The sequence below is a fragment of the Podarcis liolepis genome, assembly GCF_965112155.1.
Source record: "Podarcis liolepis genome assembly, chromosome: 6".
NCBI classification, from domain to species: Eukaryota; Metazoa; Chordata; class Lepidosauria; order Squamata; family Lacertidae; genus Podarcis; species Podarcis liolepis.
In genome coordinates this window covers 59982542-60002655 of record NC_139559.1, presented here as the reverse complement: position 1 = coordinate 60002655, position 20114 = coordinate 59982542, and the positions used below count along the sequence as shown (strand labels likewise).

At 44.6% G+C, this 20114-nt stretch overlaps 1 protein-coding gene across 3 annotated transcripts; it reads left to right on the top strand.

Moving 5' to 3' along the window:
• The first annotated feature begins 5435 nt into the window (after window positions 1–5435).
• Window positions 5436–18620, top strand: LOC310710015 (cytochrome P450 2J2-like). 3 transcript variants are annotated; one of them, XM_083510346.1, is made up of 10 exons: window positions 5436–5646; window positions 9728–10037; window positions 10824–10986; window positions 12100–12249; window positions 12981–13141; window positions 14245–14421; window positions 14698–14833; window positions 15140–15327; window positions 16321–16459; window positions 17111–18620. In XM_083510346.1, exons 2-10 carry the CDS (start codon window positions 9837–9839, stop codon window positions 17284–17286), a joined length of 1491 nt encoding a protein of 496 aa, XP_083366472.1. In that variant the 5' UTR covers window positions 5436–5646; window positions 9728–9836; the 3' UTR covers window positions 17287–18620. The 3 variants fall into 3 exon arrangements, with proteins under 3 accessions (XP_083366472.1, XP_083366471.1, XP_083366473.1); XM_083510345.1 differs by having other exon boundaries at window positions 5453–5646; window positions 14245–14436; XM_083510347.1 differs by lacking the exon at window positions 9728–10037 and having other exon boundaries at window positions 5481–5646; window positions 14245–14436.
• The last annotated feature ends 1494 nt before the right edge of the window (window positions 18621–20114 follow it).

Here is a 20114-nt window from a genome sequence, read left to right as displayed (position 1 = left end):
AGACCTCACGCTACAGAAAGCCATTGAGGAGGCTGTGGCCTCAGAAGCTGCTGAACGCTCCGCCCAGGAGATCCGCAAGTCCAGCAGCCCGCGTCTTGCTAGGGAGCCAGTTCCGGTGCATCATGAAGAGGCCAGCAGTGAGGAGGCATCCTCCAGTGAAGACGATGACGTGCACCAGACAAAGCGGGAGCGCAGGAAGTTCCAACAGAAGTCCAAGGGCCAACCGGAATGTGCTGGCTGCGGAGGCAACCATTCCCGTGCCAAGTGTCGATTCAGAGACGCCATCTGTAGGAAGTGTTCCAGAAGGGGCCACATCGCTAAGGTCTGCCGATCGGCTCCGTCTGACACCCCCCCTTCATCGACTCGCAAGTCCAAGTCTTCACTCCAGTCTGCCAAGGAAAGTTGTTTCGCTCTCACCAACTGCCGCTGCCCGTCTGGAACCACGATTGGCCAAACCGACTCGCCTACGCGACGCAAGCTGAACGTCACGGTGCTCATTGAAGGAGCTCCATGTGACATGGAGATCGACACCGGGTCTGCCCTGTCCATCGTGTCATGGAGCACCATCAAAAGACTGGTACCCAGAGTGTCCAAAAGGCAACTCGACTCTCACCGCGTACACCTGAGAGACTACCAGGGAAACGACATTCCCGTGGTAGGCGTTGGCCGGTTCCGGATCGCCTTCAAGGATTTTTCGGGCCTGCTCCGGTTGGTGGTGGTCGAAGGTCAGCGGCCAAGCCTCCTAGGGCTAGACTGGTTTGATGCCCTCGGCCTGGAAGTCACCGGCATGAACTGCATCTCTAACGCAGAGACTGAGGGTCTGGTCAAAGACTTTGCCGAGGTTTTTGACGGCACCTTGGGCCAATATACAGGTACGCCCATCTCCTTTGGCCTTGATCCACAAGTCGCCCCCATCAAGCTAAAGCCACGCCGGGTTCCCTTTGCTCTCAAGGCTAAGGTGGACGAACAACTGGACAAACTGATCGCCCAAGGAGTTTTGGAGCCGGTTGACCACGCAAAGTGGGAAACCCCCATCGTCACGCCTGTCAAGCCAGATGGGTCGGTGAGAATCTGCGCTGACTACAAGTGCACGATCAACAAGGCACTTCAGCAGCACGCTTATCCGGTTCCTGTTGTCCAACACCTGCTGCATTCCCTGGGTGAGGGTAAGGTCTTCGCTAAGCTGGACCTTGCCCAAGCCTATCAACAACTGCCAGTCAATGATGCCACTGCTGAAGCCCAGACGATCGTCACCCACCGGGGGGCATTCCGTTGCCGCCGGTTGCAGTTCGGGGTGAGTGTGGCTCCTGGCATCTTCCAAAGCCTTATGGAGCGTCTCCTGCAAGGGCTTCCGGGCGTGGTACCATATTTTGATGACGTCTTGGTGTCTGCAGACTCACACCAACAGCTGTTCGAGCGCCTCCGTGCCGTGCTGACCAGGTTCCAGGAGGCCGGGTTCAAGGTAAAGAGGGAGAAGTGCCAGATCGCCGTTCCACAGGTAGAGTTCCTGGGCTATCTTATCGATGCCTCCGGTCTTCATCCAACCACATCCAAGATCCGCGCTATCCAGCAGGCCCCCACCCCAAAGAACAAAACGGAGTTGCAGGCATTCCTGGGGCTGCTGAACTTTTATAACATGTTCCTGCCCCACAAAGCCACAGTGGCTGAGCCTCTTCACCGACTCCTTAGCACTAAGACGCCTTGGGCCTGGGGTCATCGGGAGACGGCGGCCTTCAACGCGGTCAAGGCTCTCCTTTCTTCAGACAGTGTGCTGGTACAGTACAGTGAATCCAGGCCGCTGGTCCTTGCCTGCGACGCCTCACCTTTTGGCATCGGTGCTGTCCTTAGTCACCGTTTTCCAGATGGAAGAGAAGCACCGCTCGCCTACTTTTCCAGGACACTATCTCCGACGGAACGGAATTACAGCCAGCTCGACAAGGAGGCATTGGCACTTGTGGCTGGAGTGAAGAGGTTCCATGAATACCTCTATGGCAGGACTTTTGACCTCATCACTGACCACAAGCCACTCCTGGGCCTCCTTGCCGGTGATCGTCCAACTCCACCGGTCCTCTCACCACGCATGCTGCGATGGACTGTTTTCCTGGCTGCCTACCACTACCGGCTCATCCATCGCCCGGGGAAATCGATGGGCCATGCCGACGCCCTCAGCCGTTGCCCTCTTCCAGCATTTGTGGAAGACCCGGCTCCAGCTTCATCGCTCCTTCTGATTGAGGATCTTCCGGCAGCGCCTGTATCGGCTGCCACTGTGGCCTCCGCATCTGCCCAGGATCGCACCATCAGCCGGGTGCTCAACTGGGTGTGGAGGGGGTGGCCACAAGGGCCTTTTGCATCGGAGTTCCAGCCCTTCGCAACCAGACAACATGAACTCTCAGCTCATCGCGGCTGTCTGCTGTGGGGAGACCGCGTCGTGATTCCCCAGGGACTCCGTCAGCGCGTCCTGGAGGCTCTGCACGTTGGCCACCCGGGAATTGTCAAAATGAAGGCTTTGGCTCGGTGTTACGTCTGGTGGCCTAATATGGACGATGCCATCACTGCCTGGGTGTCCACCTGTCAAGCGTGCCAGGAGTCGAGGCCTGCACCACCGGCAGCTAAGGGACACACCTGGGAGACGCCAAAGACACCCTGGTCGAGGGTGCACATCGATCTGGCTGGCCCCTTTCACGGCCGGACCTTTATGGTAGCGGTGGACGCCTATTCCAAATGGCTGGAGGTCGCCCTGATGCCCTCCACCACTACCGAAGCTGTCATCCGGGTGCTGCGAGGCCTGTTTGCAACGCATGGGTGTCCTGATGTCCTTGTCTCTGACAACGGACCGCAGTTCACGTCAGGCACGTTTGAGCGGTATCTTTTGGGACTGGGCATCCGCCATGCCCTAACGGCACCCTTTCATCCATCCAGCAACGGGCAAGCGGAAAGAATGGTGCGCTCGACAAAAGAGGCACTGGCGCGCCTGGACCGGGGAGACTGGCATGAGCGGGTCGCCGAATACTTGTTCGTGCAACACATCACCCCTCATGCGGCCACAGGGAGGAGTCCTGCTGAGCTGCTTATGGGCCGCCGCCTCAGGTCACCGCTCGACCGGCTACACCCAGACTTTGCCGTGGCTGAACCCCCAGGCTGTGCCAACGCACCACGGTCATTTGTCCCAGGAAACCAGGTCTTTGCCCGGAACTATGTGGGGGACATCCCTTGGGTGCCAGCCACAGTAGTGGGAGTCACTGGACCTCGCTCGTACCAGGTGACACTCGAAGACGGACGCTTGTGGCGACGGCACATAGACCAGCTTAGGCGCAGAGTTGGGGACTTGGACACTACCGAGGTGCCCCCAACTGCGCTTGCGGCTCCAGAAGAGACACGTACAGATGGCGAGGCCCCACCTACACCTCCCTCGCAAACTGCCAGCGTGGAGCCGAACCAAGCCATTTCAGAACAGACTCAGACCACTCCACTTGCGGAGGCTCCACCCACAGCAGCGGATCCAGGGGAGTTGGTTCCAACGCCACCTAGGGTCGCACCACAGCCTCAGCGAGAACTGTGTGGCCCTCCGGACTTGGCTACCAGTCCCCGGCGGTCTGGCAGAGTTTCCAAGCGCCCAACTTATTTAAAGGACTATGTTGTTGGACAGGTATCACTGTTGGTCTAAGTATGGGAAATGTAACCGATATGCTTTTGTGCTTAATTGAACCATTACGCGTAGTGCTGTATATAAGGAAACCATTACGATTGTAACTAACGCCTTATCTCGGTGGGGAGGGGTGTTATGTAGTGTAGTTTCACCCTGGGCCAACAGGGGGATACTGTATATAGTTTTCACTCAGGTCTGTAGATAGTTTTCACTCAGGTCCGCGGCAGTTATTTTAGGCGGGAACTCTGGGCTGTTGTGGTTACAATGTTGACAGCCGGCTGCCTATAAATACAGGCCGGCTGAGCTGTTCGCAGTCAGTTTTTATTCCAGCTTACCATAATAAAGAGCTACTTGAAGAAATCGCTGTGCCGGCTGCTATGTCAACCCACGACTTAACAGTTGCATATACCGTAAGAACAATTTTTATCTTGTCCCGGTATCTCTCTACCTACTATACCTAATAAAAAAGCTTCTGGTTTTTTAACAAAAGTGTTTTTAAACATTTTCTTTAGCTCATAATATATCATTTCCCAGAAAGCTTTTACCTCTTTACACGTCCACCACATGTGGTAAAAAGTACCTTCTTTTTCCTCACATTTGGGCCGATTTAACTGATGTTAAATACCACCTATACATCATTTTCATAACATTTTCTTTAAGCGTACTATATACTGTAAAATTAATACCTTCATTCCATAACCTCTCCCAATCTTCTAACTGTATGTTATGTCCAATATCCTTAGCCCAATGTATCATTACCTATTTTACCTCCAAATTCTAATTTTACCTCATAATCCTAATTATGTTTAGCCAGAATTCATTAGGGTTGGGATTGCAGCATGTATCTTTAAAGCACATTCAAAACAGACTTCCCCCCCTCAATGAATCTGGGGAACTGTAGTAATTTTGCGAGTTGTAGTTTACCCCTGAGAGAGCAACATTTCCCGGGAAATCACATTTCAGGTGATTTTGTATGCAGATCATAATGATCCATTGATGAGGCTCCAGAGTCCCCATTCCCTGTCCTTGGTACGGGGGTCTCTCCCCCACCCCATTATTTTCAAAATTATTTTATGTAATAACAATTGTCCTGTTATATTATTTTATAGCTGCCCGTTATAGTTCAGCATTTCCATCTAATCCCCAATAATTTGTAAATGGTGTCTATGTAAATCCTAAAAACAAAAGTAAACAATAAAAAAACCAAGAATGACACCATAGGAATGCAACAGCAGCAGCACATAGCTGAAACAGACTGTAAATGAACCCATGCCTCTTAAGATGGAGCCTGTAAGCCTATACACATTACCTGAGAGTCCTCCTCATTGAGTACATTGGGACTTACTTCTGAGTAACCAGGCAGGGAAGTTTCATTTGATTGGGAGGAAGGAGGGAGAACAAAGGAGTAGCACTATTTAGTACAGTTCTGATGCTTCAGCTGTTCTTAATCTACCCCGACTACTATAATTTGATTTACCTGAGACAAAGCCCCATTAAAAGCCCCATGAGAATTACATCTGAGTAAAGATGTGTACATTGTACTTAGAATTTGCTATATAGGGATCTTTGAGTGCCTGGACCTAAGCAGAACATTTTGCTTTTGCTACCCACCCACCCACTATTTGCACAAAATAACTTCAAGGGAATACCTGTGCCAGATGCTTCCCAGCTGCTATGAAAAGTGAACAGCAAGACAAGAAGCTGGATAGAAAAGCAGGAATCAGAAGGTCTTTAGGACCCTGGGCTGTTTCTATCAGCTTGTGTCCAAAACTTGCAGTTTGCTCATTGGCTCAAAACAGGAATAAAGGTCTTGCTTGTTTCTCTCTCTCCCCTCTCAGGAGGGAACAAATAGCTTGCTTTCACCCTTTGTAAAGGAAGGTCAGAATCAAGGCCAGGGTCCCAAGACACCGTGGGCTTCCTCTGGCTCTCTTCTGAAGAGCCTACTGAATAGGTCTTCCTGTGCAGCTCTAACTGGTTCCCATCACTGAAGAGAGCAGCTGGTAAGTCATGTTGCTGCAGGATTTCCATCTGTTGAATTTGTTTCCTGACAACAGGGAGCAGTCCTCCCCACAGATCTTCAATGTCCACTATGCACTCGTGTTATACCTAAACACTTTTGATCTTTAGATCTTGCTTTTCCAGATTGTTCTTTCTACACCTTACCTCTTCTTGTCTTATATGCATCAGCCAGTAGTACCAGGACTAAGTTCATAGCCAAGTTTTGTTATACATGTTTTGTTTGTTATTATGTATTTCTTACTTTTTCCGAGAAAATGTCAATAAAAATCAGTTGGAAAACAACAACTGTGGAGCCTTAGGAGCTTCTGGGTCTGAGCCTGACAGAATGCAACTTGTTCTGGCTGCGGTGGAAAAAAGGTATTGTTTTGTTTATAGAAAAGGGTGTACTCACAACTCCAGATCTAGCTCTAATGGAATTCCTGCCTATGTTTACAAAATGAAAAAGTTTTACAAGGCACATTTTGTTCATTGCGATCATGCAAAGAGCTTAATATGTTAGCTGCATCAATGCATCTTAATGAACATACAAGAACTCTCCCTTGTTACATAACCAGTTCTTACTGTTCTGTATTGTTGGCCCCACTCTCAAGGCAGTGTTTAAATGTGCTTATAAAGGTGAAGGGACCCCTGACCATTAGGTCCAGTCGTGACCGACTCTGGGGTTGAGGGTCTCATCTCGCTTTATTGGCCGAGGGAGCCAGCGAGATGTGGCCAGCATGACTAAGCCGCTTCTGGCGAACCAGAGCAGCGCACGGAAAGGCCGTTTACCTTCCCACTGGAGCGGTACCTATTTATCTACTTGCACTTTGACCTGCTTTCAAACTACTAGGTTGGCAGGAGCAGGGACCGAGCAACGGGAGCTCACCCCATTGCGGGGATTCGAACCGCCGACCTTCTGATTGGCAAGTCCTAGGCTCTGTGGTTTAACCCACAGCGCCACCCACATCCCTAAATGTGCTTATACATATAGTAATAATGGTGGGTTAAGCATACAACTCTGAGCTGGATTGTGGACGGTGAATATTCCATAGGTTTTATTGTTTTTCAAATGCATTTCTGTTCTGATTGAATAAGCAAAGTCAATAACAAGGTGAAAACTGAGTTTGTAAAGTGGTTTCCATGAAAACATTTGTGGAATTGTGTAGCCTTCTGGGAGAAACTCCCTGAGAAGCTATAGGTACTGATGGTGGTGGGGAGGACAGAAAGGAGATCAAATTCTGGCCATTGTGTTTCCTTTTATTTGAGCATAAAGATGGACAGGGCATAGCTGGAGACTTTCAACAATATATACCAGTAAATTGGTGTAGATATCCTGACATCCAAAGGGAAATATTTAAATTGTTTTCCAGAAATTTTGCAAGAAGGTAACAGAAGAGGAAGACAACTAAATATTCAAATGCTGCTTTTGTTTATATTAACTCTGTTGTCATGTTTCGTATCTTACCATGCTATGATCTGATCTGGATTCTGATTATCTTTTTTGTTAGTTTGTTTATTTGTAGTAATATCTTATGGTTGAGTAATGACCTCGATATGATATGGCATAAAGACTCAATGAAGATCTACTGTATATTTTTTTTAAAAAAGTTTTACTTTTCTTGTATAATCAAAATATTTAATTTCCTCCTTGGAACTAACTGATCAGGAAAGTAGATTAAAAATCCCATTGACAACATGTTTACACAATCATAACCATCAACCCTTTGGCAACAGACTATTCAAAATTTAAAGGACCTATCAGTGTATATGGTTTACAGCTTACATAAACAATGCACCTGAAGTTTATTGACATATGGGGCCCCCAACAAAGTTCCTGTACAAGCCTGATGATGATGTTTGGTTGGAAGTGGGGATTTCCTGATTATTATTATTATTATTAGAGCTTTTAGGGTCTGGTTTATTTGATTTGCATGGGTGTAAGTGGTTTGCTTTGTTCTGGAAAGAAGTATTTCTGAGCTTCAGTATTTCTTCTGTGAAATGGGTATTTTGTAGTGTCCTAAATAGTTTCAGAAGTGCCTCTGGGCCCAAACACATTAGGGCCTCTGGTTTCCACAGCAACATTTTAGTGACTGGGTGACCTCCCCCAGCAGAAGTCCATGCTTTTGTAGTTTGCAGCCATTTGTCCTCCATGTCTCACCCAATTAAGACCAGTGCTATTTTTCTAGAAAAAGGAAGTGCCAGAACTCACCATCAACACCTCCCTTGTTCTCTTATAATGGCAATGGGGCCCACATGAAAGCAGGGGCATAGGAAAGGGGGATGGGGGGCGGGCCGCCCAAGGTGCCATCATGGAGGGGGGTGACAAATGATCAAGGAACAATTACTGCCCCACTAGGGCAGTTCATAAAAAACTTTTTTTTAAAAAAAAAATGCCTGCTCCAAAGGTCCTGTCTTGCTACACTAGGGATTATATAGCTCCATATAAAATTTCATGCATGTCAGTCAATATCTTGACCCTCCTCCACAAAAATAGCTGTTTACTTGGCCGTTTTCCTGTGTCGTGAAGGCTGAAATTTCAACAAAGCACATTCCTTTGCTAGACTTTTTTCGGCCACCTGCTAAAAGCATTATTCTTTAGGCAAGCATACCTAGATGCTTAGGAAATTGAAGTAATTTTATTCTTGATATTTTAGCTTTTGTATGTTTTAAAGTAGGATTGTTAATTTTTCTTGATTTTACTGCTGTGGTGGTTTTTTGTTTTGGTAAACCGCTTTGCATGTTTTTAAAAATAAATTTTATTAAATAAATAAACAATAAATATAAATAAAATAACACAATCCATCCTGTAGATATAAGTATCTGCCCATAGTCGCCTACTTGTTATCAGAGGCTCAGAATCCACATTCCTTTGTAAGAAAACATGAAATAACGGAAAACCATTTCTGCAGGCAAAAATCAATCAATCAATCAATCAGTCATTGGGGGGGGGGGTGACAAGAAATATTCCGCACCAGGTACCACCTGACCTTCCTACACCTCTGTATGAAAGGTGCCGGAACTGAGTTCTGGTGAGTTCTGGCTGGGGAAAAAAAGCCCTGGCTAAGACTAGTACTACATGACATGGTAGCGCTCAATGGAACTCACAAGAGCTGAGCTGCTGCTGCTTATGGGAGGGAGAGAAGCAACACTGCAGTGACAGAGCCAATCTGGTGCTCTTGGCAATGCATTTGCATTGCATCAATTTCTTCCCTTCTGCATGGTCTGCTGCTGGCTAAAACTGCCTAGTACTAGAGGGCTCTGGCCCTCTGAATGATCCTTCTCCCATCATCCCTGTCCATTGGCCATACTGGCTGGGGCTGCTAGGAGTTGGAGACCAAAAATATCAGGAGAGGTGCTGGTTCCCAGTCCCAGATCTAGTCATACTGTTGCCAAAACAGAATATAATCTATGCAATACAGTGGTGCCTCGCCAGCGGTTTTTTCGTCTTGCGAAGCAACCCTATTAGCGGCTTAGCGGATTAGCGCTATTAGCGGTTTAGCGGCTATTAAAGGCTTAGCGGCTTAGCTGCTAAAAGGCTATTAAAGGCTTAGCGGCGTAGAAAAAGGGGGGAAGCGAAAAAAAATCTCAAGACTCGCAAGACATTTTCGTCTTGCGAAGCAAGCCCATAGGGAAATTCGTCCTGCGAAGCGCATTGAAAAACGGAAAACCCTTTCGTCTAGCAGGTTTTCCGTCTTGCAAGGCATTCGTCTTGCGGGGCACCACTGTATTGAACAGAAGGCAAGCAGATTGACTCCTCTGGCCTCCTTAGCCAGAGGTCAGAGTTGCTGAAACTACCCCTGATCCAGGAGCAGAAGGCATCCTGCTTAGTGTAAGTTTTTATTTTCTTTATTGACAGTGCTTTGATTTGCACGGGGAGAAAACCCTTCTTGGAAATGTCATGAAGGAAATTAACCTTTGCTGCACCAAAGAAGTGAAAATAGGAAGGAAATATTTTAATTCCGATTGCCGCTCTTCCCCACTCTCTTTTTCCTGCTTCGTGGAATCATTCATTAGGTCATTTCCTGCCTCTTTATGGGCATGATGTACAGTAATATATGCAGACTTTGCTCTCATTTCCTACAGGCGCATTAGCCAAGAACACAGGTGTGGCTGCTCTCGTGGGATCAGATTCGGGTTTCCCTCAGCAGACAGCAGACCAATCTGCAAAAGGAACACCTAGGTGGGTTTGAAGATGCTGCTGCAGCTGCTCTCTGTCCTCTGGGAGGCCTTGTCCCTGCAGGTCGTTCTGGTGTTTCTGGCTACATTTCTACTTCTTGCTGATTACAAGAGAAATATTCGCCCAAGGAATTACCCCCCAGGGCCCATGCTTCTTCCCTTGCTAGGTAATATGCTACATGTGGATTTCAAGAAGCCTCACATTTCATTACAAAAGGTAAGGATGAAGGAAAAACCTATGGCATGAATTAAATACTACACTGCTGTGCCAGATTTGGGGTGGTGCAAGTGGTTCCCTGGCATGGCATAGGGCTCTGATCCAAGTGGGCAAAAAAATGAGAGGATCGATCATTGTGAAGATCCATTTATGTGTGCCAGATTTTGGTCACTCTCAGGGTGCCATACTACCAAAATATGCCCCTACATTGCACTGGAAAGGAGTGTAAGACCCTGGCTGGAGAAGCAGGTTGAGATACTTCCAGGTTTAGCATCCTGATTCTGAGAGAGGTCAGCCTGATGTCTGCGAGGAGCCCATGTGTGGGGCACAAGAAAAATGCCTTTTTGTTTGTTCCCAGAATATGGTATCCAGAAGTGTTTTGCCTCTGAACTTTGAGAATCTATTTTATCCTACAGTTATTTGTAACAAATCTGGGTCTTACAACTGCCTTTCGCTTACCGTGGTTGGCAGAGTATTTTTTGTGTGTGTTTGTATGTTTTGTTGCTCCTTGTCCTACCTTCCCCACTTTTATCTTTGCAACAACTCTGTGTGGTAGACTAGGCAAAGTTACTCTAATGAATACATCGCAGGTGGAGGATGGAGGGGGCCTGTCCATGTACAGACCCTGGCATTTTGGCATTTCTGATGTCCCTGATATATTTGATGGCAATCAAAGAAGTTCCCTTCTTCCATATAGGCATTCAAGAAGCACCAAGCAGACAAATTAATATATAATATAGAGAGAGGATAAATCATTTCTTACATTCTTCCTCAATCTCCATTCAGCTTATAGAAAAATACGGCAATGTCTACAGTCTTCAGGTTGGAAGCATGAGGTTTGTGGTTGTGAATGGATTGCATCTGGTGAAAGAGGCTCTTGTCCATCAGGGTGAAAACTTTGTAGATCGACCAAATAGTCCTGGTACCCAGGAAATGTTTGGGTCATCTGGTAAGTTTCTTTTAATGTTGTCAATTATTTAGATAATTAAATAATTCCTTTTTATTTTTTATTTTTAATGGTCTGCATTGATTGGGGAACCTTTTAGATTATTCCTCAAGTTTAAATATTCAGGACTCATTGTTAGATCTTTCCTTAATCTTCATTTTCATTCCTTGCATCTTTAAACTGCTAGTAGTAAGATGTGTCATAAAAGTATATCTACTAAACTGTTTAGATTAACTGAACTCACCATTCAGTATTGAGTACTGAAGATAAACAGCTTGTAAATAAGAACCTGACATTATTATGGATGGAGGAATCTGTCGGTTTTTCTTTCAGTCAGTTCTTCATTATTCCATTCTTCCGTTTGCAATGCTTACACATCAGTAACACTCCAGTTTGTGCATTGTTTCAGCAAGTGAGACCGAAGTAAGATTGCATTTAAATGCAAGCTGAACTGAATTTCTGTCCCATCGCTAGTAGAGATGGAATAATAGTTAGTGCTTACGTATGAAAGAAAGAGGTAGTATCTTCTTCAAAGTCATTTATCTGCTTGTAGGGCAAGTCCTGGAAAACAGACTACAGTTCATAAGGAGGGATAGCAAAATGAAACAAAACAAAACAAAATGAAATCTGTTAACCACAAAGAAATGAAGGGTGTGAATAATTACAGAAGGGGCTAGAGTGGGACAACCATTTTAAATCTAAACCAGTTAATTCCAGGAAAAAAGAAAGCCTGAGTGGCTTAAGGAGAGGAAGGAACAAAATATATTAACTGCATGAATTCTTCACCTGTCAGTATTTTTTTAATGCTGCTTTTCTATCAAGAGTTCCCACTGTATTTCACAGGACAAAATAAAATTGGTATTAAAAAATCTACCCAAACAGTGAAACACACAAAAAGCATCAATGAAACAGCAGTAACAGCAAACGGCAGAATTCAGAGCAAACAGATAAAAGCCACCAGCACAAATTGGCTAGTTTCTAATGCCTTGCAGTCTTTCCAAATGTCATCAGCAGGCAAGCAGAATAATGGAAAGCAGAGGGGAGTCCATCTTGGAATTAACAGGATTGCTAAATCTACTTACTTGCTCTACGTACTTATTACTCCTTCCCATCTAGGGCTGGTCTTCTCTAATGGTCTCATCTGGAAACAACAAAGACGGTTTGCCTTATCAACACTCAGAAACTTTGGTTTGGGCAAAAGGTCTTTAGAAGAAAGAATACAGGAGGAAAGCCGTTACTTAAATGAAGCAATAGAAGCTGAAAAAGGTGAGAACCAAAGTCAACAGTCCTGTGGCCCATCTTACCTTAAGTTGCTACTTTGTATGAACTAGGTCAAAACTACATCAGCTAGGTGCAAAGCTTTCTGGCATTATTTCTTCACACAAATATAGCTCTGCTTGGACAGAAATGATCCTGTGATGGCAAAGGGGGTGTTGATAGGAAGCTCCACAGAGGCTCGTTATGGTGCACAAAAGTTCTAGTGTGAAGATCTGTGTTGGAACCTGCCATGGGAGCTAAAAGCCCCTAAAAAGCCCCTGAACTAGAACAGAATAAGAGCAAAGGTTGGGTTTTGAGGATATCTGCAGATTTTTGATAATTTTGACAACCAACCTCGCAAATAGAGTAGGGTTTGAAGTGCAATATTTTTGGTATATCAGTGTGTCTCTATACTGTCTCTGATGGGGACGGTCCTTATCCTTTTCGACAGGCATTGTTACAAAAATGCCCTTTCCTGACCTCCTGCCTCAATATCATCCTGATCAATATCACCATACTACAGAATAATCATTGCCTATGGAGAATAAATATAAATGGGCCTCAGAGTCCTGAGTGTCCCAGGTTAAATTACAAGATATAATGTTAATATGAAATGATTTCTTCAGCTAAAACAAATCCTGCCTCATCAACATCTAACCACTTTCCCCACCTTCTGTTTTTGTTACACGGAAGCTAGAAGCACCCCAATTCCTTCTGCACCATTTTCTCTCCCTCTCCAGGGCAGCCATTTGACCCTCACTTTCAGATTAATAATGCTGTTTCAAATATCATCTGTTCCATCACTTTTGGGGACCGCTTTGATTACCATGACAGCCGTTTCCATAATTTATTGCACCTGTTTGATGAGGCAAGCCACCTTCAGGGAAGTTTTTGGAGTATGGTAGGTCTTCTTTGAGTTCAACAGAATTGCTTTGATTCCAGACACATTCCCACATTCTTGCTGACTGTGCAATCATTTGCTTTGGGTCCTCCTATTTCTTCATGTTCTGATTCCTGTTTTCTCCCTTACTATTCATTCAAGTCTCTTGACTCATCCATATTCCTTTGCCTTCTAGCATTTTTTATCAAGGCACTAAAGACTTTAGTATTGCAATGTGGGTTGCAGAATTGTTTATTACAGCAGAGGTTGTGTTTTTAAATGGCTGGAGGTATGCGCATATCCATTCCTCATACGCAGGTGTCCAGTGACCCACATCCAGTGCAGCTGTGGGCACGCTCTTAGCATTAGCAGAGTATCAGCAAAGAAGTGAGGCTGTATAGGTATTTGGCATCGCAAAAGCTTCTTTATTTACAAAAGATCAAAACAACAAACATGGCTGAGTGTGAGCAGCAGCTTCACACACGTCTCCTCTGTCCGAAAGCAGAGAACAAAGAGTACAAAAGCACATAGAATGTTAGTACAGTGTCTGAGTTCTGTTCCCACACTCCTATCACTATGGAATGTAAACAGTGCATCACGAGATCCAACAGCAATGAGAGAATGAAATTACTAATAGGAAGGCTGTCACATGTGTGACTGTGAATAAAATCTCTGTGTATGTGAACAGGGTGTGACTTGATCCTACACAAACCTGTTCTAGTCTGTGAATGGAAGCCCCATGCAGATGGGCATCATCAAAGGGAAACCCTGAATATTCTTGACATCAGCAGGCAATTGGCACATGCCATTTTCAAAATGGTAATCATCTTCTTGGGAAGTCAATCAGTGAATTACAAGTTGTGTTTGTAGAACTAACCACAATGATGCCATTTGATTTGCAATCTGTACATTCTAACCAAGAAGTTAAGACATTGCCATGGGGTACCATCGTAAGCAGTGGTGAGTGCAATATTTGCTCTGGTTCCAAGAGAGTCTGCCATCTTTGAGCCTGTGCACACCAGCCTTTATTACTGCTAGCTCCTTTCCCATGACAGCAGCATGATGTGAATTATTGTTGAGAGGGTTTTTCCTTCACATATATGATATTAGTGTTGTTTCCTCAGCTGTATGATGCATTTCCTACTGTCATGAAGCACTTGCCAGGGCCCCATCAGACACTTTTTAAAAAATGGGGGCAGTTGAAATCCTTTGTGAGAGAAATCATTGAAAAACACAAAGAAGACTGGAACCCATCTGAACCCAGAGACTTCATAGATGCCTACCTAAATGAAATGGCCAAGGTGAGAGATGAAAAGGTAAAAAAGTATGTATCTTTAATAACAAAACAGTAGTAGAAGGCAGAGAAGCAATATTAAAAACCAGACCAGGAATTATTGACCAGAACAAACCCAAACTTTATGCCAGCATCAGAGAGTCATAGGACTCTTGACTGGATCTTCCTAGAGGCAGGATTAGAGTCACTGAATCCCCTGGTGATCTCTTGACATGTGGGGCTGTCAGTAGGATGGTGTTTTTAATGACAGCTGAACTCCCTGGGGCATTTTCTTTGCTTTAAGGAGGATGCCCCTTCCAGTTTCCATGAAGAAAGCCTCCTACAATCAACACTGGATCTGTTTTTTGCTGGAACAGAAACAACTTCTACAACCCTGCGCTGGGCTTTGCTCTACATGGCCATATACCCAGAAATTCAAGGTAGAACTGTAGTTGACTCATTTGCCTTTCATTACAGTCGGAATACTGCAGCTTCAGGTGGACTCATCAGAAAACACACATTCCCCTCAATAAAAGAATGAAGTCTTAAGGCATTGCTGAAACTTGACTAGTGAAAGTCTGGTGTGAAGGGAATTTCACAAATGAGATACCGCTACTCAGGAGGGTCTATCCCTTGTCACCATCTACTGGGTACTCAGTGGTGGGACATCAAGATGCAGTTTCCTTGCAGATATTGGTTTATGTCTGTTCTCCTTGTATTGATAGCAGATTTTCTTTTCTCTGCAGCAAAAGTCCAGGCAGAAATAGATTCTGTGATTGGCCAGTCTCGCCAGCCAGCAATGGATGACAGGGACAGCATGCCGTATACCAATGCGGTTGTTCATGAAATTCAAAGAATAAGCAACATTGTGCCTTCGAATGTGCCCCGGATGACAACTAAGGACACTACACTTGCTGGGTTTCATATTCCCAAAGTAAGTTTAAAGATGATACAATGGTACCTTGGGTTAAGAGCTTAATTTGTTCTGGAGCTGCGTTCTTAACCTGAAACTGTTCTTAACCTGAAGCACCATTTTAGCTAAGCGGGCCTCCCGCCTCTGCCTTTTGATTTCTGTTCTCATCCTGAAGCAAAGTTCTTAACCCAAGGTACTATTTCTGGGTTAGCAGAGTCTGTAACCTGAAGCGTCTGTAACTTGAAGCATCTGTAACCCGAGGCACCATTGTATACCATTCTTATTTTCCTTTCCTCTTCCTTCAAGATACAAAAACTTGAAGCCAAAGTTCTAAATGAGGGTTGGCCAACATGAGGTCCTCCAGATGTTGTTCAAGTCCAACTCTTACCAACCTGAGCCAGCATGAGCAATAGGCAAGAATGGTTGGACTTGGATCCAGGAGGCTCAGTACTGCTGTAGATAGTTGCACAGATAAAAACACAAAGAGTTCTCTGCCAGTTTAATCTACTATCTTCTCTTCTTTTTCTTTGAGAGGAAACCATATTGATTCCCAACCTGACTTTGAATGTCTTTTAAAATCTATATTGGAACTGTGCTTTTGTGGGACTTCGTTGGATGAATTACTTAATAATGAGAAGTAAATATTGCTTTCAGAACATATCCTTGCTCTGTCTGGGGATAGAGGCTTAGTACTACTATAACTTCAAAGAGAATACAGTGGTACCTCTGGTTACGAACTTAATTCATTCCAAAGGTGTGTTCTTAACCTGAAACTGTTCTTAACCTGAGGTACCACCTTAGCTAATGGGGCCTCCCGCTGCCACCATGCCACTACTGTGTGATTTCTGTTCTCATCCTGAGGTAAAGTTCTCAATCCGAGGTACTACCTCCTTGTTAGTGGAGTCTGTAACCTGAAGTATTTGTAACACAAGGTGTTTGTAACCCAAGGTACCATTGTACTCGAAAGCACCTTGTCATTTTTATCTACTTTCTTCTCTGCTTCTCCTTTGCCAGGGAACCATAATGCTCGCCAATTTGACCTCTGTGCTGTTTGACAAGGATGAGTGGGAAACACCCAATGAGTTTAATCCTGGCCATTTCCTGGAAAATGATCAGTTCATGAAAAGGGAAGCGTTCTTGCCATTCTCTGCAGGTAAAAAAGTTCAAGGGCTGCTCATCAGAACTGGAACAGTGACAATATGATGGTGATTTGGTTGCTCAGAGCCTTGTGTATTTCTGGGGTTACTATTGGGACCAGTGGTCACATTTGGGATTTTGAGGAAGTGCTCTGTGTGCATGTCACAAAATGGCTGCCATGGGAGGTGGGATGTTACATGAAATGGTGTTGATATACTCCCCCCCCCTCCACCCAGTAAGCAAGCAGTTTGGATTTTTTTAGGGAATATTTACTGGGACCTTTCTCAGCTGCCCTAAAACAGAAACCTACTTCCATCTGGATCTTGAGCAACTAACTCTGTTTGCTACACCCTTAGATAAGCTATATGCAGATTAGGGAGATTCCTAATAAAATAAACATGAAATTGAAATTTTCTCCAAAACTACATATGAGAGAAATTTATGTTAATTGAAATGTATCTGTTCCAAATTCTCAAAAACCATGATCATATTTGTTCAGTGTTCCCATTTGTTTCACTAGGAAGTACAGAGGACTGGTTTCTATCTTTATTTTGTAATAACATACTGTTTTAAAGTATTTGTTCTCTCAGTGCTGTTTTAAACTGTGCAGCTGTTTACTGTAGCAAAAGCTCTCCACTGAAAAAGTCTCTTTCTCTCTCTCTTCTAGGAAAGCGAGCCTGTTTGGGAGAGCAGTTGGCGAGGACTGAGCTCTTTCTTTTCTTCACTGCCCTAATTCAGAAGTTCACTTTCCAAGCTCCAAAGAATGAGACATTAAGCCGTGAATATAGGATGGGTTTGGCATTGTCTCCCCTGCCATACCGGATATGTGCATTCTCTCGCTAAGGGGACCCATCTTATAGCATTGTCATTTCTTTAAAAAGTTGGATTAGTTTGTGGGGCAGAAACACGCCTGTGGCTTAGTATTAATTATGTTAAGCCAGAATTGATTAGGACTTAACCCAAGTAAGTAGGGTTGGGATTGCAGCCTGTACATTTAAAAAAGTGCATTCAGTTCACATTTCCCCCCTCAAGGAATTCAGGCAACTATAACTTAAGGCTGCTGGGAATTGTAGCTCTCTGAAGGGTAAACTACATTTCCCATGATTCTCGGGGGGGTGTATGTATGCAAATAATATTGTTTCATTGGTGAGGATCCAAATTCTATCCCCCCGCTTCTTGGTCAGGCAGTCTATCCCCCATCCCACTATTTTCAATATTATTATGTCCAGGTTGTAGTGAAGAAAAGGCATTGCTTGCTCTAATGGAATTCCTGCCTATGTTTATAAAATTAGAAAATGTTGCTTCGAAAATTTTGTTACAAAACCAATTCATAGACTCATAAACTCATAGAATTTCAGAGTTGCAAGGGACCCCAAGGGTAATCTAGGGCTGCCATATATCTGGGTTTTCCCGGACACATCCAGGAATTGGGCTGCAAAATGATGTCTGGGCAGATTTTTGCTGAATTGGCAAAATGTCTGAGAAAAGTAGGGGCAATTTTTTAAAAAACAACAACAAAATTTTTAGATCCTCATCTTAAATTAAACAACCCCCCCCCAAAAAAAAGCTCAACAACTTAACGCTGGGGGAAATGGTAAACCCCCCCATCTTTCACGCAATGTGGGGCTCAAACCCATGAGCCTGAGATTATCTCTGTTCTGTATTGCTGGCCCAAACCCCAAGGCAGATTTTAAATGTGCTTCTAAATATAGTAAAATTGGTGGGTTAAGCATAGAACTCTTGAGTTGTATGGTGGACAATGAATATTCCCTAGTTTTATTATTTTCCCAAAACAATTTTGTTGTTCTTTAATAAACATGGTGGATAACAAGGTGAAAACTGAGTCTGCAAAGTGTTTTCCATGAAAATAGTTAAAAGTGGCAATTTGGCTGTCAGGGAGCACATATTGCTGATACTCACAGGGGCAGGGGCAGAGGAGAATGTCAGAAGATGTATGCTCCATTTTCATCAGTACTGTTGTGTCCAGCTGAAAACATTCAAGCAGAAATTTCCTGGGGATATTGTGCCTGCAGTTCTTTGAGAGTCTTGGGCTTGATGTATGCTTGGCCTGAACCAATCTCTGCTATGCTGTTCTTTGGGAGAAGGAACATGGAGTCTTAAGGCCTTTGAACAACTATTATTGAATAATAAAGGCTTACTCTCAGTTCTTTCTAAAATTATATTGGATGCCACTGTAGGTGGACCTGCTGGTTAGAAGTTGTGCTGGGAACAAAATAACCAGCTTTCGCTCAGTGATAGAGACTGGGAGGTTTTGTGGTGGAAATTGCCTTATAAATCAATCTTTGCTTCTGTGAGGGAATTATATTTGAAAGTATTGCACAGCTGGTATTTGACACCCAGGTATTTGACCCACACTGCATCAGTTTCCTCCCCCCTCTGTTGGATGGTGGGTGTCACCAGGTGGGCATGTATTGATACAAGTGGGTTTGGGAGAGAAGGAGCTTATAGAAATCTCTCAAATAATGCAACAGGATGTGCTCCTTACCCCACGTTTGGCAGTACTGAAACTAACAATTCAAACTGGGTTTTAAAGAACAATGAATTTATTCTCCACCTGGTCACAAGAAGATGAATAATAATGAAAGTTATTTTGTTGTTTTGTTCTGGGGAAGGAATTTTTCTGACCATCACTATTATTTATTCTGTGAAATAGGTATTTCCTGGTCCCCACAATAGTTTCAGAAGTACCCCTGGGCCCCGAAAGGTGGGAGCCTCTGGTTTCCACAGCAACATTTTAGTGACTGGGTGCTTTCATACTTGACCTCCCCCAGCAGACCTCCATGCTGTTGTAGCTTGCAGCCATTGATCCTCCACGTGCGCAGAGGCAGGAATAAGGACTTGCCATTCAGCTCCACTGTAGACACAATTCCACCTGGCCACCTGATTATCATCAGTTTTAGTACTCTTGTATTTAAGATGGGTAACCAAGGCTAAGAGATCATGGCTTGGCTAAGACCAGTATCCACCCCCATGGTAAGGTAACTCTCACTACACCTCCCAAGAGCTGAGTTGCTCCTGCTTACTTAGAGGGAGGAAAAGCAACTCAACGCACCAATGGAGCCAGTCCAGAGCTCCTGCCAATGAATTTGCATTGCACAAAGTTTCCCCCTTCTACATGGTCTGCTGCTGTGTGAAGAGTGCTCTCCAGTGATGCCTGACTGCTGACCACACAACCTAGGGCTGTTGGGAGTTGGAGACCCAAAACATCTGGAGAGGTGCTGATTTCCAGTCAGTCTGCTCAGTGTATCACCAAAACAAAATCTAACTCATGCAATACTGAACAGAAGGCAAGCAGGGTGACTTCTCTGACCTCCTTAGGCAGAGGTCAGAGCTGCAGAAGTTACCCCGATCCAAACCTCTCAGGAACAGAAGGATCCTCCTTAGTGTAAGTTTTTATTTTCTTTATTGACAGTGCTTTGATTTGCACTGGGAGAAAATCCTTCTTGGAAATGTCATGAAGGAAAATATCCTTTGCTGTTTCACAAAAGTGAAAACAGGAAGGAAATACTCTAAATCAGAAAGCTGCTGTTCTCCACTCTCTTTTGCCCCCTTGGTACAGTGAGTCATGAAGTTATCACTTTCCTGCCTCTTTGTGGGCGAGATATATAGCAATACACATAGACTTTGCCCTTATTTATTTCAGGAACTTT

Excerpts from the sequence above, each read along its gene's own strand:
- LOC310710015 (XM_083510345.1), top strand. The coding sequence starts at position 9,837 with ATGCTGCTGCAGCTGCTCTCTGTCCTCTGGGAGGCCTTGTCCCTGCAG. Across the intron at positions 10,987-12,099 it reads GGAAATGTTTGGGTCATCTG|GGCTGGTCTTCTCTAATGGT; the intron begins GTAAGTTTCTTT and ends CTTCCCATCTAG. Across the intron at positions 16,460-17,110 it reads GTTCTTGCCATTCTCTGCAG|GAAAGCGAGCCTGTTTGGGA; the intron begins GTAAAAAAGTTC and ends TCTCTCTTCTAG.